This window comes from Struthio camelus, chromosome 25, assembly GCF_040807025.1.
Source record: "Struthio camelus isolate bStrCam1 chromosome 25, bStrCam1.hap1, whole genome shotgun sequence".
NCBI classification, from domain to species: Eukaryota; Metazoa; Chordata; class Aves; order Struthioniformes; family Struthionidae; genus Struthio; species Struthio camelus.
In genome coordinates, this window is record NC_090966.1 from 6,828,630 (window position 1) to 6,842,451 (window position 13,822).

The 13,822-nt window shown below is 71.1% G+C and overlaps 1 protein-coding gene across 1 annotated transcript; it reads left to right on the forward strand.

The window, feature by feature from the left end:
• Positions 1–1,751: 1,751 nt before the first annotated feature.
• Positions 1,752–13,586, forward strand: MSL1 (MSL complex subunit 1). The gene is made up of 8 exons (XM_068919248.1): positions 1,752–2,369; positions 9,277–9,500; positions 9,908–10,290; positions 11,820–11,884; positions 12,186–12,253; positions 12,463–12,587; positions 12,680–12,752; positions 12,899–13,586. Exons 1-8 carry the CDS (start codon positions 1,791–1,793, stop codon positions 12,987–12,989), a joined length of 1,608 nt encoding a protein of 535 aa, XP_068775349.1. The 5' UTR covers positions 1,752–1,790; the 3' UTR covers positions 12,990–13,586.
• The last annotated feature ends 236 nt before the right edge of the window (positions 13,587–13,822 follow it).

The window sequence follows — 13,822 nt, forward strand, 5'->3', positions numbered from 1 at the left end:
GGCAGGAGTGTGCATATCCACACGTGTGTGCGTGCATGGGCCCATGTGCGTGTGTATGTGCATGCTGGGGGCTGCAGCCCATGCAGGCGTGTGCATACGTGTGTGCACGCATGGATGTGCGCACATGCACAGATGTTTGTCTATGCATGCGTGTGTGTGTTGGCCGCTGCCGTCTCTGCAGGGGTGCACGTGTGTGCATGCACGTGCAGTGGCCGTGTGCACATGTGTATGTAGTGGGGGCTGCACGCCCTCCCTGCAGGGCTGCATGTACCCATGCACACGTGTGCATGTGTGTGCTGGGAACTGCAGCCCCCAACACACCTATGCAGGTGTGTGCGTGTGCAGGCATGTGTGCACACGCGTGCACACCTGTGCAGAGGGGGCTGCAGTCCCTGCAGGGGCATGTGCACACATGTTCACGCGTGTGTTTGCATGTGCGGGGGGGGGCCACAGTCCTGGGCAGGCAGACCGCACATTACACTGCCGGCCCCACTGCCCGCTCCGCGGGGTCCTGTAGCGCCGAGGCAGAGCTGGCTGCAGCTCAGCGCTGGGCTGAGGCCCAGCAAACTCAGCTCACAGCAGAGCAGCAGCAGTGCGGCGGTCCCCCAGCACCCCGGGGCGCCCCGCGTGGGCCCGCGAGTGGCTACGGGTGCGTGGGGGGAGGCAGCGGTTAATTATCTCCCGTAATTAGCTGCCTACCTACCCGGGCGGGCCGGGCCGGGCCGGTCCCGGCCGGCGGCCGCCGCAGCCCGCCTTTCCCGGGGCCGTCCGGCGCCGGAGCCGCCGCGCTCGGGAGCCACCGGGCGGTGGTGGCGGGACACTGCTGCCGGCGGGGGCTCGGGGCCGGCCCTGGCCCCCGCCGGGGGCCCCCGTGACCTTGGGCTGGGGCCCGGTTCGGCCGGCTGGTGCCAGGCCCAGGCGGGAGGGGGTGGGGGGGACACGCGGGAACGGGTGACGCGGGGCCGAGCCCCACCGGCCCCTTTTCCCGCGGGGACGGGGACCGTCCCACGCCCTCCGCCCCGGGGACGGACGGACGCTGGGGCGCGGGTGCTGCCGGGAGAGGAGGAGGAGGAGGAGGAGGAGGCGCCCGGGGTGGGCCCAGGCCCCGGTGCTCTGCGTCGCCGCGGGGCTGAGGCCTGGCCTCAGCTCGTCACACGCGTGCCGCCCCAGACCGCGAGGCCTCCCTGGGGCCGTTGTTGGGGGGGGGGGGAGAGAGAAGTGTGTGTGTGTGTGCGTGTGTGTCCCCCCTCGCTGCTTTCCCAGCCCCGCTGCCTCCCGCGGGGACCCCCCAGAGCCCCGTCCCGCCGGTGGGCACTGTCACCCCCCCCAACCGCCCCCTCCCCAAAACACCCCCCACCACCCCCGCCAGCACACGTGTGCTCAGCCCGGTTTAAAGTTATCCGGGTGTGTGCGTGGGGGGGGCTCGTGCCCCCCCCATACCCACCCCACCCCACCGCGGGGGTCCCGCTCCCACGATGGGGGGGGGGGGGCGGCCGCGGCACCCGGTCGCTCCCGGTCCCCGGAGGGAAGGGGGGGGGGTGCAGGCCCGGCCTTCCCCCCCCCTCCCGGGCCCCCGCCCCCCGCGCGGGGAGGGGGCGGCGGGGCAGCCCCTGCCCGGGGGCCCGCGGCGGCGGCGGCGGCGGCCTGGGGCGGGGATGAGGGCGGCGGAGCGGCGGCTCCGCATGGGCCGCGGCGCCCGCGCTGCCGCCAGCTGCCGGCGGCCGCCCGCCCATGGCGCCGGGCGGTAGCAGCGGCGGCGGCGCGGTGCCGCGGCGGGTCCAGGCCGCGCCATGACCATGAGATCCACCGCCTTCCGGGCGGCGGTACCGGTACCGTTAGGCGGCACCGAGCGACCCGAACGGGAGCGACCGGCAACGGGCCCCAACGAGGCGCAGGAGGAAGGAGCCGCGCTGCAACGCCCGCCGCCGCCCCGGCAGCCCAAGGAGCCGCCGCCGCTGGGGGCACACAAGGGCCGCGGCGGCGGGGGGGTGCCGGCGGCGGCGGCGGGGGGGGCGCCCGGAGCGGCGGAGCAGAGCTGGGCCGGGCTGGCGCCGCTGGCCGGCAGCAAGCAGGCGGGCGCGGGGGATGCCAGCGGCCGGCCGCGCTGCCAGGCCGTGCTGCCGAGCCGCTCCGCCGCCGTCAAGGAGAGCGGCGGGTCGGGCCCCGCCGCCGCCGCCGCCGCCGCCGCCGAGCCCAAGTGGAGGAGCGGCGGGCGGCGGGGCGCCATGGGCGCCGGCGGCGGCTCGCCGGGCCAGGCCGCCTGCCTCAAGCAGATCCTGCTGCTCCAGCTGGACCTCATCGAGCAGCAGCAGCAGCAGCTGCAGGCCAAGGAGAAGGAGATCGAGGAGCTCAAGGCCGAGCGCGACACGGTACGGCGGGGGTTAACGGCGGGGGGGGGGGGCGCAAGGCAACCGGCGCCCCGAGGGTTAACGGTGGTGGTGGTGGGGGGGGGGGCGAGGTGAGTGCCCGCCCCCGCGGCGCCCAAGGGGTTAATACCCCCCCCCGGGTGTTTAAGGAATCAGTCACCCCCCCCCCTGGGGTACCCCCCCCCCCGTTTCTTAAAGGCACCCAAGGGGTTAACGACCTAACGACCCCCCCCCAAGGTGTTTAAAGAATCACTCTCACACCCCCCCCCCCGGGGTAAATCCCCCCCCCCTGTTTCTTAAAAGCACCCAAAGGGGTTAACACCTCCCCCGGGTGTTTAAGGAATCAGTCACATCCCCCCCCCGGGGTAAATCCCCCCCCCCTGTTTCTTAAAAGCACCCAAAGGGGTTAACACCCCCCCCGGGTGTTTAAGGAATCAGTCACATCCCCCCCCCTCAGGGTAAATCCACCCCCCCCGTGTTTCTTAAAAGCACCCAAGGGGTTAACGACCCCCCCCGGGTGTTTAAGGAACCAGTCACCCCCCCCCCCCGGGGTAAATCCACCCCCCCCATCTCTTAAAAGCGCCCAAGGGGTTAACATCCCCCCCCGGGTGTTTAAGGAACCAGTCACCCCCCCGGGGGTAAAACACCCCCCCATTTCTTAAAAGCACCTAAGGGGTTAATACCCCTTAACACCCCCGGGTGTTTCAGGAACCACTCACATTCCCCCCCCAGTTTCTTAAAAGCACCCAAAGGGGTTAACAGCCCCCCCCAAGGTGTTTAAGGAACTGGTCACTCCCCCCCATATCTCAAAAGCACCCAAGGGGTTAACACCCCCCCCGGGTGTTTAAGGAACCACTCACATCCCCCCCCCGGGGTAAATTCCCCCCCCTGTTTCTTAAAAGCACCCAAAGGGGTTAACAGCCCCCCCAAGGTGTTTAAGGAACCAGTCACTCCCCCCCATATCTCAAAAGCACCCAAGGGGTTAACACCCCCCCCCCGGGTATTTAAGGAACCACTCACATCCCCCCCCCCGGGGTAAATTCCCCCCAGCTCTTAAAGACACCCAAGGGGTTAACACCCCCCCAGGTGTTTAAGGAACCAGTCACCCCCCCCGGGGTAAAACACCCCCCACTGTTTCTTAAAAGCACCCAAAGGGGCTAACACCCCCCCCGGGTGTTTAAGGAACCGGTCACACACCCCCCCGGGGTAAAACACCCCCCTCTGTTTCTTAAAAGCACCCAAGGGGTTAACACCCCCCCCCGGGTGTTTAAGGAACCAGTCACCCCCCCAGGGATAAATCCACCCCTCCCTCATCTCTTAAAAGCACCTAAGGGGTTAACGACCCCCCCCATCTCAGGCATTGATGCCCCCCCATGGTAGCCCCCCCCCAGGTTTTAGTGCCCCCCCCTCAAGGCCTAAGGGGTTAAGGCCCCCCCCAGGCAGTGGTGCCCCCCCAGGTGTGCCTAAGGGGTTAATGCCCCCCCAAGGTACCCCCCAGCACGTCTATGGGGTTAACGTCCCCCCCAGGCATTGGTGCCCCCCCTCAAGGTGCCCCCCTGTCGTTAATGCCCCCCTAAGGTGTCCCCTCCATGTGCCCCCCCCGGTGCCCCTAAGGGGTTAATGCCCCCAAGCACCCAGGGGGTCAGTGACCCCCCCCAAGGTGTCCCCCCATGTACTCCCCCCCAGGTGCCCCAAGGGGTTAATGCCCCCCCACGTGTCCCCCCATGTGCCCCCAAGGGGTTAATACCCCCCAAGCACCCAGGGGGTCAATGACCCCCCAGATGCCCCCCCATGTGTCCCTGAGGGGTCAATGCCCCCTCATGTGTCCCCCCCCAAGCCCCTGGGGGGTGTCAATGCCCCCCCTGGTTCCCCCCAAGCACCCAGGGGGTCAGTGCCCCCCCGATGCCCCCTATGTTCTCCCCATGTGCCCCTAAGGGGTCAATGCCCCCCACAAAGTGTCCCCCCCATGGTTCCCCTCCAAGCACCCGGGGGGGGGTCAATGCCCCACCCAGGTGCCCCAAGGGGTCAGTGCCACCCCAGTGTGTCCCCCCGATTCCCCCCAAGCACCCAAGGGGTCAATGCTCCCCCAGGGGCCCCCCCATGTTCTCCCCATGTGCCCCTAAGGGGTCAATGCCCCCCCATGTGTCCCCCCCATGTGTCCCCCCCATGGTTCCCCCCCAAGCACGCAGGGGGTCAATGCCCCCCTCCCAGGCTCCCCCCATGTCCCCCCCCATGTGCCCCTAAAGGGTCAATGCCCCCCCATGTGTCCCCCCCATGGTTCCCCCCCAAGCACGCAGGGGGTCAGGGGCCCCCCAATGTCCCCCCCCATGTGCCCCTAAAGGGTCAATGCCCCCCCATGTGTCCCCCCCATGGTTCCCACCCAAGCACCCAGGGGGTCAATGCCCCCCTCCCAGGCCCCCCCCCATGTACCCCTAAGGGGTCAATGCCCCCCCAATATCCCCCCCATGGTTCCCCCCCAAGCACCCAGGGGGTCAGGGGCCCCCCCATGTCCCCCCCCATGTGCCCCTAAAGGGTCAATGCCCCCCCATGTGTCCCCCCCATGGTTCCCCCCCAAGCACCCAGGGGGTCAATGCCCCCACCCAGGCCCCCCCCATGTACCCCTAAGGGGTCAATGCCCCCCCAATATCCCCCCCATGGTTCCCCCCCTCCAAGCACCCGGGGGGGGGTCAGTGCCCCCCCCCCAGGCGTTAACGTCTCCCCCAGCGCCCGCGGGGCTCGAAGCCCCCCCGGGGGTTGAAGCCCCCCCCCCGGCGGCAGACAAAGGCGGCGGCAGCGCGGGGGTTACCGGGAGGGGCGGGGCGAGGCGGGGCGGGGCGGGGCGGGCGCTGCCCCCGCCCCCGCCCGAGGGTAACGGCGGGGGCACAAAGGGCCGGGGCGGGGCGGGCGGCGGCGCGCCAGGGGTTAACGGGCCCGTCGCCATGGCAGCGACGGGGGGGGCCTTAAAGAGCCCGCGTCCCTTGGCGGCGCGGGGTGGGGGGGGGGGCGGGTTAAGTTAAAGGGGCCGCCCGGGGGGTGGGGCCGGGCTGTGCGGGGCCCTGCTCTGTGCTCCCGGGGCAGTGCGCGGCCTGGTCCCGGTGCGGCTGTGGGGCTGCCCCGCTGCAGGGCCTGCACAGGCATGGACAGAAACCTGGTCCCGTGCGGCTGTGGGGCTGCCCCACTGCAGGGCATGCACAGGCATGGACAGAAACCTGGTCCCGGTGCGGCTGTGGGGCTGCCCCGCTGCAGGGCCTGCACAGGCATGGACAGAAACCTGGTCCCGTGCGGCTGTGGGGCTGCCCCACTGCAGGGCCTGCACAGGCATGGACAGAAACCTGGTCCCGTGCGGCTGTGGGGCTGCCCCACTGCAGGGCCTGCACAGGCATGGACAGAAACCTGGTCCCGTGCGGCTGTGGGGCTGCCCCGCTGCAGGGCATGCACAGGCATGCACGTGGGCCTGGTCCCGGTGTGGCTGTGGGGCTGCCCCACTGCAGGGCATGCACAGGCATGCACGTGGGCCTGGTCCTGGTGTGGCTGTGGGGCTGCCCCGCTGCAGGGCATGCACAGGCATGCACGCAGGCCTGGTCCTGGTGTGGCTGTGGGGCTGCCCCACTGCAGGGCATGCACGCGGGCCTGGTCCCGGTGTGGCTGTGGGGCTGCCCCGCTGCAGGGCATGCACGTGGGCCTGGTCCCGGTGTGGCTGTGGGGCTGCCCCGCTGCAGGGCATGCACGCGGGCCTGGTCCCGGTGTGGCTGTGGGGCTGCCCCGCTGCAGGGCATGCACGCGGGCCTGGTCCCGGTGTGGCTGTGGGGCTGCCCCACCGCAGGGCCTGCACGTGGGCCTGGTCCCGGTGCGGCTGTGGGGCTGCCCCGCTGCAGGGCCTGCACAGGCATGGACAGAAACCTGGTCCCGTGCGGCTGTGGGGCTGCCCCACTGCAGGGCCTGCACAGGCATGGACAGAAACCTGGTCCCGTGCGGCTGTGGGGCTGCCCCACTGCAGGGCCTGCACAGGCATGGACAGAAACCTGGTCCCTTGTGGCTGTGGGGCTGCCCCGCTGCAGGGCATGCACAGGCATGCACGCGGGCCTGGTCCCTTGTGGCTGTGGGGCTGCCCCGCTGCAGGGCATGCACAGGCATGGACAGAAACCTGGTCCTGGTGCGGCTGTGGGGCTGCCCCACTGCAGGGCCTGCACAGGCATGCACGCGGGCCTGGTCCCGTGCGGCTGTGGGGCTGCCCCACCGCAGGGCCTGCACGTGGGCCTGGTCCCGGTGTGGCTGTGGGGCTGCCCCGCTGCAGGGCATGCACAGGCATGGACAGAAACCTGGTCCCGTGCGGCTGTGGGGCTGCCCCACTGCAGGGCCTGCACAGGCATCAACATGGTCCCGGTCCCGGTGCGGCTGTGGGGCTGCCCCGCTGCAGGGCCTGCGCAGGCATGGACAGAAACCTGGTCCCGTGCGGCTGTGGGGCTGCCCCACTGCAGGGCATGCACAGGCATGGACAGAAACCTGGTCCCGTGCGGCTGTGGGGCTGCCCCACTGCAGGGCCTGCACAGGCATGGACAGAAACCTGGTCCCGTGCGGCTGTGGGGCTGCCCCGCTGCAGGGCCTGCACAGGCATGGACAGAAACCTGGTCCCGTGCGGCTGTGGGGCTGCCCCACTGCAGGGCCTGCACAGGCATGGACAGAAACCTGGTCCCGTGCGGCTGTGGGGCTGCCCCACTGCAGGGCATGCACAGGCATGCACGTGGGCCTGGTCCCTTGTGGCTGTGGGGCTGCCCCGCTGCAGGGCCTGCACAGGCATGCACGCGGGCCTGGTCCCGTGCGGCTGTGGGGCTGCCCCACCGCAGGGCCTGCACGTGGGCCTGGTCCCGGTGTGGCTGTGGGGCTGCCCCGCTGCAGGGCATGCACAGGCATGGACAGAAACCTGGTCCCGTGCGGCTGTGGGGCTGCCCCACTGCAGGGCATGCACAGGCATGGACAGAAACCTGGTCCCGTGCGGCTGTGGGGCTGCCCCACTGCAGGGCATGCACAGGCATGGACAGAAACCTGGTCCCGTGCGGCTGTGGGGCTGCCCCACTGCAGGGCCTGCACAGGCATGGACAGAAACCTGGTCCCGGTGTGGCTGTGGGGCTGCCCCGCTGCAGGGCCTGCACAGGCATGGACAGAAACCTGGTCCCGTGCGGCTGTGGGGCTGCCCCACTGCAGGGCATGCACAGGCATGGACAGAAACCTGGTCCCGTGCGGCTGTGGGGCTGCCCCACTGCAGGGCCTGCACAGGCATGGACAGAAACCTGGTCCCGTGCGGCTGTGGGGCTGCCCCACTGCAGGGCCTGCACAGGCATGGACAGAAACCTGGTCCCGGTGCGGCTGTGGGGCTGCCCCGCTGCAGGGCATGCACAGGCATGCACGCGGGCCTGGTCCCGGTGTGGCTGTGGGGCTGCCCCGCTGCAGGGCATGCACGTGGGCCTGGTCCCGGTGCGGCTGTGGGGCTGCCCCGCTGCAGGGCATGCACGTGGGCCTGGTCCCGGTGCGGCTGTGGGGCTGCCCCGCTGCAGGGCATGCACAGGCATGCACGCGGGCCTGGTCCCGGTGCGGCTGTGGGGCTGCCCCGCTGCAGAGCATGCACAGGCATGCACGCGGGCCTGGTCCCGGTGCGGCTGTGGGGCTGCCCCGCTGCAGGGCATGCACAGGCATCAACATGGGCCTGGTCCTGGTGTGGCTGTGGGGCTGCCCCGCTGCAGGGCATGCACAGGCCTGCACGCGGGCCTGGTCCCGGTGCGGCTGTGGGGCTGCCCCGCTGCAGGGCATGCACGCAGGCCTGGTCCCGGTGCGGCTGTGGGGCTGCCCCGCTGCAGGGCATGCACGCGGGCTGGCCCTGGGCATCGCCGTCCTTCCTGCCTCGCCGCAGGCCCGTGCAGCAGCTCGGCGCTGGGCAGGGCCGCCCCCCGGGGCACCCCCCTCCGATCGCCCCCCCGGCCTTGCCGGTCGGCACCGCGCAGCGAGGCAGGGCTGGCCGCCCCATGGCTGCGGGGCCGGGCCACGTGGTGCCGCCGCCGGCAGCGCCGCGGGGCGGTGCTTCCCCCTGCCGCAGCCTGCAAAGAAACCCAATGCCCCGTTCCCGCAGCTCGACGCGGGCGCCCGAGCGGCTCCCGAGGCCCCGTCCCCGCCGCAGCGCCGTCCTCGGCGGGCCGAGGCCGCCGGCGGCCTCCCGCCTCGCTTTGTCCCGCGGAGCCCCGCGAAACGGCTTTCCCCTCCCATCCGCGCGGCGGAGCCAGCCGTGACCCGCGGGGCGGCAGCGCTCCTGGGTCCGGCTGCGGCGCGGAGCCCCCCGCTCCCGCCGGGGCCGCGAGCGCGTCGCCCTAGCAGGGACCGCAGCTCGTCACCAGCCGCGTGCCCCGGCCCCAGGGCGCGGAGAGGATGCAGCAGAGTTCGGGAGACCCTGCCATCGCTCCCCGTCGCGTGCGAGGTTTGCAGCCGGCCGCTGCCCTGGCGGGCGGCGAGGCGCCAGCGCTCAGCGTGCCGGTGGCCGTCTTGCGCCGCCTGGGCGCCCGGGAGCGGTACCTGCCGCGGGTCGCCCGGCGTTCGTGTAATTCGCCGCGCGCCTCCGCTCGCGGTCCCCGGTCTCTGGGAGAGCGAGCGACGGCGCTCCTGCGGTCTCTGCCGCGCCTCGGAGCCGGCTCGGGGGCCGGGGGCTCCTCGCAAGCTTTCTCCCGCACCTCGGAGGCTCGCGATGGCACCCTGAGCGGCGCCGAGAAGTTGCAAGGTAACAGCCGGGACAGGTCGGAGGGCTTCGCAACCGGCGGGTTGGCGTCGCGCCGCTGCGGACCGGCTTCCCCTTGCGCGCCGGCGCGGCGCTCCGGGCCCCCGAGACCCGCGCCCGGCCCCCGAGCTGTGATGCCGCTCTGTGTTTCAGCTCCTGGCGCGCATCGAGCGCATGGAAAGGCGCGTGCAGCTGGTGAAGAAGGACACCGAGAGGGAGAAACACAGGATCTTCCAGGGCTTCGAGGTGGACGAGAAGGCCGAGGCGGAGGCGTGCGAGAAGCTGCCGCTGGAGTGCCAGCAGGAGCTGCTGGAGCCCTCGCAGACCCTGCCGCCCAAGCACTTCCCCTACGGCCGGAACGGGAAGGGGCACAAAAGGTAGAGGGGAGCGGAGGCAGGGACGGGGCCCCGCGGGGCGGCTCGCGCCGCCGCCAGCCTGGCCCGCCGGCTCCGGCGAGGGGAAACCTCCCGCCAGCGCGGGCCGAGGCGGGGTGGGAGGCGAGCAAAGACGCCGTGCCGGAGGAGTCTCTCGAGCTCGTCCGGGCCGGCCGCGGATTTTTCCCTTGCCGCCGCCAGGCTCGTCGGCGCTGTTTGGGCAGCGGTTGCAGCGCGCCCAAGAGGGAGAGCGGCCGGGGCGCGGAGCGAGCCCGCGCCGGGCGGGCAGCGCGAGCTCAGCGGTCCGCCGAGGAGCCCGGCCCGGCCGCCCCGCTCTAGGCAGCCGTCGGTGGCGGCCGGGCTGCAGGTGAGGAGCCGGGCGCCCCGCTCACCTCTCCCTCCTCCCGCAGGAAGCCGACGTTCGGGAGCGCCGAGAGGAAGACGCCCGTCAAGAAACTGGTGTCCGAGTTCCCCAAAGTGAAGAGCAAAACCTTGAAGCACTCTCCGGTGAAAGAGGAGTCGAGCGGCTCTTTGTCTGAAACTGTTTGTAAACGGGAACTGCGGAGCCAAGAGACTCCAGAAAAAAACCGGTCGCTCTTGGACACCCCGCTCAGACCCTCTGCCCCGCTGAAAGGGCCCGGCACCCACCCCAAGGAGAAGGGCTTCTTCAGTGAGATAGAAGATCTGCCGTATCTTTCAACCACGGAAATGTACTTGTGCCGCTGGCATCAGCCTCCCCCGTCGCCGCTGCCGTTGCGAGAGCCCTCCCCAAAGAAGGAGGAGACTGTAGCAAGTAAGCGATGGAGCCCCTGCTCGCAGCTGGCGCCGCGGGGCGAGCGGGCGCTCGGGCCGCACGGGCAGAGCCTCGAGGAGCGCGGGGCGGCCGGAGGAGGGCTGCCCTCGCCCCGCGGCCGGCCCCGAGCGCCCCGGGAGGCGCGAAGCCCGTCGCGCTCCGCTGCTCCTCCCGCAGAGGCGAGATCGCGGCAGCACCCTTTTCTCCGGGTTTCGTTCCTGCTTGAGCCCCGAGCCCCTCTGCGGCTCTCGGGCCGCCGGCGAGAAGAGGGCATCGCCCTGCCTGCGGCCGGGGCTCTCGCCGCGCGTCGCCCCGCTCGGCCGCGCTACCGCCGGCCGGGTCCGGCCGATGGCTCGGCCCCGCCGCGAGCCGGCCCCGCCGCCGGCCAGGCAGCGCCGGCCCCGCCAGCTCTCCCGTGCCGCTTCTCCGGCTCGTGCTCCGCGCTGCGGTCGCCGGGGAAGGGGCCCTCGCTCCGGGAGGAGGCTCTGCCGCCCCGGTCCCGGTCCCGTCCCCCCTCGCGCGGCCAGGCGCGGGGTTCGCTGCGGGGCGCCGGTTCCGGCGCCGGTTCCAGCCCCGGGGCAGCCCGCGTTGCCGCTTCTCCTCCGGGCATTTAGGCTGGGCCCTGCCGGGGCTCGGGGAGCGGTTGGTGCCGCGCAGGGCTCTGGCCCGGCTGCCTTTTGAACCGCCTCGGTTTCCAGGCGCATCGGTTTAAGCAAAACGTGAAGCAACTTCCTGTCCGCGGTTGGGAAACTGCGGGCTTCGGTTTGGGCTGGGCGATGCCCCTCAGCGGGGGAAAGCTGGGCAGCGCGCGACAGCCGGGAGCTGGCAGAAACGGCCTCCTGCTCGGCCGTGCCACCCCCTGCCCAGGCGTCGCCCCCGCGTGCCGCAGCGCGGGAGAGACCGGGCCGCGCCGCTGGCGGGGTCTCGGGGTCCCTTCGCTCGCCTCGCTCCTCCCTGGCGGCAAACACCCGCGGCAGACGGGGGGACGGCGAAGCGCCCGGCCGTGAGGGGGGGTCTCTGCCCGTCTCCTCGCGGAGCGGCTCTGGTGCTCGCCTGCGGGAGACGGAGGAGCGCAGCGCAGCCCGCCTGGGCCGGGCTTTCTTCCAGCCGCTGCAGCTCTGCCTCGTCCCCCAGCCGCCTCGGCCCCGCTGCCCCGGCCGTGAGCTGCGCCGCTAGCCGCAGGCCGGCGTTCGGGCCTTAACCGGGAGCTCCTCCCGGCGCCTGCCCGTCCCCCCGCCTCGCTCGGCGTTTGCAACTTCGCAGCCCGAGCCGGCGAGCGCCTTGAGCCAAACTCGCCTCTTGAGCGGCGCCTGCGGCTCCGGGCCCGCCGTGTCCCGCAAGCCGAGGCCCCTAGAAATCCCAGGGGAACGTCTAGCGGAGCCGCGGGCGGGTTTGGCGGCAGGTCGAGTCGCTCTCTCGGCGAAGGAGCAGCGAGCTGGAGAGCAGCGGCCGCGCGGGGCCGGGCGCGCGGGGCTGGCCCGGCCCGCCGGCCCCCCGCGCCGGTTTGACGCCTGCCCTTCCCTCCGCAGTTCCGTCGTGGAGGGACCATGTCGTGGAGCCCCTGAGAGACCCCAACCCCTCCGACCTGCTGGAGGTAGGCAGCCGCGGTCGCCTGGCGTTTCGGCGGGTTTCTCCCTGGCTTCGCTGCTCCGGGAAAGCAGTCGGAGGAGCCAGCAGCCTGCAGCGTTAGTTCTCGTCGCGGGGCTGGGAGTCTCTGATGCTCTGCTGGTCCATCTCCGACGATGGAGGCTCCCGCTGGTCCCGGGGCTGCGGGGGGGGGAAGAGCCGACGCGCGGCGTGGCGCGCGGTCCCGTCTCGCGCCGCTGCTGCGCCCGCCGGCCCTTCGCGCGCCGGAGCCCGGGGCGAAGCGCTCATCTCCCTTTCCGGCCTTGCAGAATCTAGATGACAGTGTGTTTTCCAAACGGCACGCGAAATTGGAGCTGGACGAGAAGAGAAGGAAAAGGTAGGAAGAAGAAGGATGATGTGGGGCCCCGCTTGCGCGTGCAGGCTCTGCAGGAGACGGGGGCTCGGCTTGGGGAGCGGGGCGGGAGACGGGTGGCGGCGGCGGCTTTGCGCGCCCGGCCGGAGGGTCGCGGCCGAGCCCGGGGCCGCAGCGGTGCCGCTAGGTCCCTGCGTGCAGCTCCTGACTGCCGGGGGCTTTATCTTTTCCAGATGGGACATCCAGAGGATCAGGGAACAAAGAATCCTGCAGCGGCTGCAGCTCCGAATGTACAAAAGGAAAGGGATCCAGGAGTCGGAGCCGGAAGTTACCTCATTTTTCCCTGAGCCAGACGACGGTGAGTTTTTGTGCTCGGCGGGTTTGGGGGAGCGGCGGGCGGAGGCGCCTGCCACGGGGGGGCCGAGTAACGCTCCCGCGTCTCTCCCGCAGTGGAAAGCTTGCTGATCACCCCCTACCTGCCCGTCGTCGCCTTTGGCCGGCCCCTACCAAAACTGACCCCGCAGTGAGTACCGGGGAGGGGTCCCGGAGGCTCGGCGCTGCCTGGGCAGAACAGACCCCGTTTCCTGCCCTGGGAAGGAGGGGCTCGCGGGACGGGGCGGCGGGCGCCGGTCCGGGCGGGCGCTGAGCGCCGGCCGGCTCTTCCCGCAGGAATTTCGAGCTGCCCTGGCTGGACGAGCGGAGCCGCTGCCGGCTGGAGATGCAGAAGAAGCAGACGCCTCACCGGACGTGCCGGAAATAGCCGCGCGGCGGGAGCTGGCCGCGAGGGGCCCCGAACGTCGCTCGGATCTCTGCCCTCTCGTCCCGTCCCGCGGACGGACGGTTTCGTCCCCTCCCCGTCCCCGGTTTCGTCGTCTTGGGTTTTCTTCCACGTTTGCCGCAGACTCCTTCCCCGCCGGCGCTCTGAGCCGGGGGTTTTCCTTCCGTTTCGATTCCCTCCTGCCTCGACAGCAAGTTCTCCGGCAGTATCGGGAGCAGCGGGGCCGCCGGCGCCTGGTCGCTCCCGGTCGAAGCTTCCCGCGAGCTGCTGCGGGGTCGGGGCCGCGGCTCGGCGCCCGCGCGGAGCGGGAGCCGCCGGGAAAGGCCTGGACGCGCCGCGGCGGCGAGAAAACGGACGGGTGAAATCGGTCCGTAGCTGCAGCGGGGCGAGAGGCGAATGTCTCTCTCTCTCTCTCTTTTTTTTTTTTTTTTTGTATTATTATTGTTATTATTATTTGTATTTCTCCCGCCCCATCTGGAATGGCTGTTAACAGGGCTGGAGGGGAGAGTTGAAAAAGAAAGAAAGAAACAAACAAAAAAAAACCCCCCTTTTTTGTGAAATAGAAATTCTATACGCACAACGTTCTTTTTTTTCTTTTTTTTTTTTTCTTTTTTCGTAATTTAAACGTTTTTGAGGACGGCGCCGCCAGGCCACGCGGGTGCCTGGGCGGCAGAGCCGGGGGCGGCGCGGCGGCCGTGCCCCCCCCGCGCTGGCGAAGCCCCCGGGGCGGCGGGAGCCCGGCCGGGCTGGGAGGGGGCCGAGGGGGGCCGTGCCCCCCCCCCGCCCGGGCTGCACCGCCGCTCTCTGTCCCCCGC

Excerpts from the sequence above, each read along its gene's own strand:
- MSL1 (XM_068919248.1), top strand. The coding sequence starts at position 1,791 with ATGACCATGAGATCCACCGCCTTCCGGGCGGCGGTACCGGTACCGTTA. Across the intron at positions 2,370-9,276 it reads TCAAGGCCGAGCGCGACACG|CTCCTGGCGCGCATCGAGCG; the intron begins GTACGGCGGGGG and ends TCTGTGTTTCAG. Across the intron at positions 9,501-9,907 it reads AACGGGAAGGGGCACAAAAG|GAAGCCGACGTTCGGGAGCG; the intron begins GTAGAGGGGAGC and ends CTCCTCCCGCAG.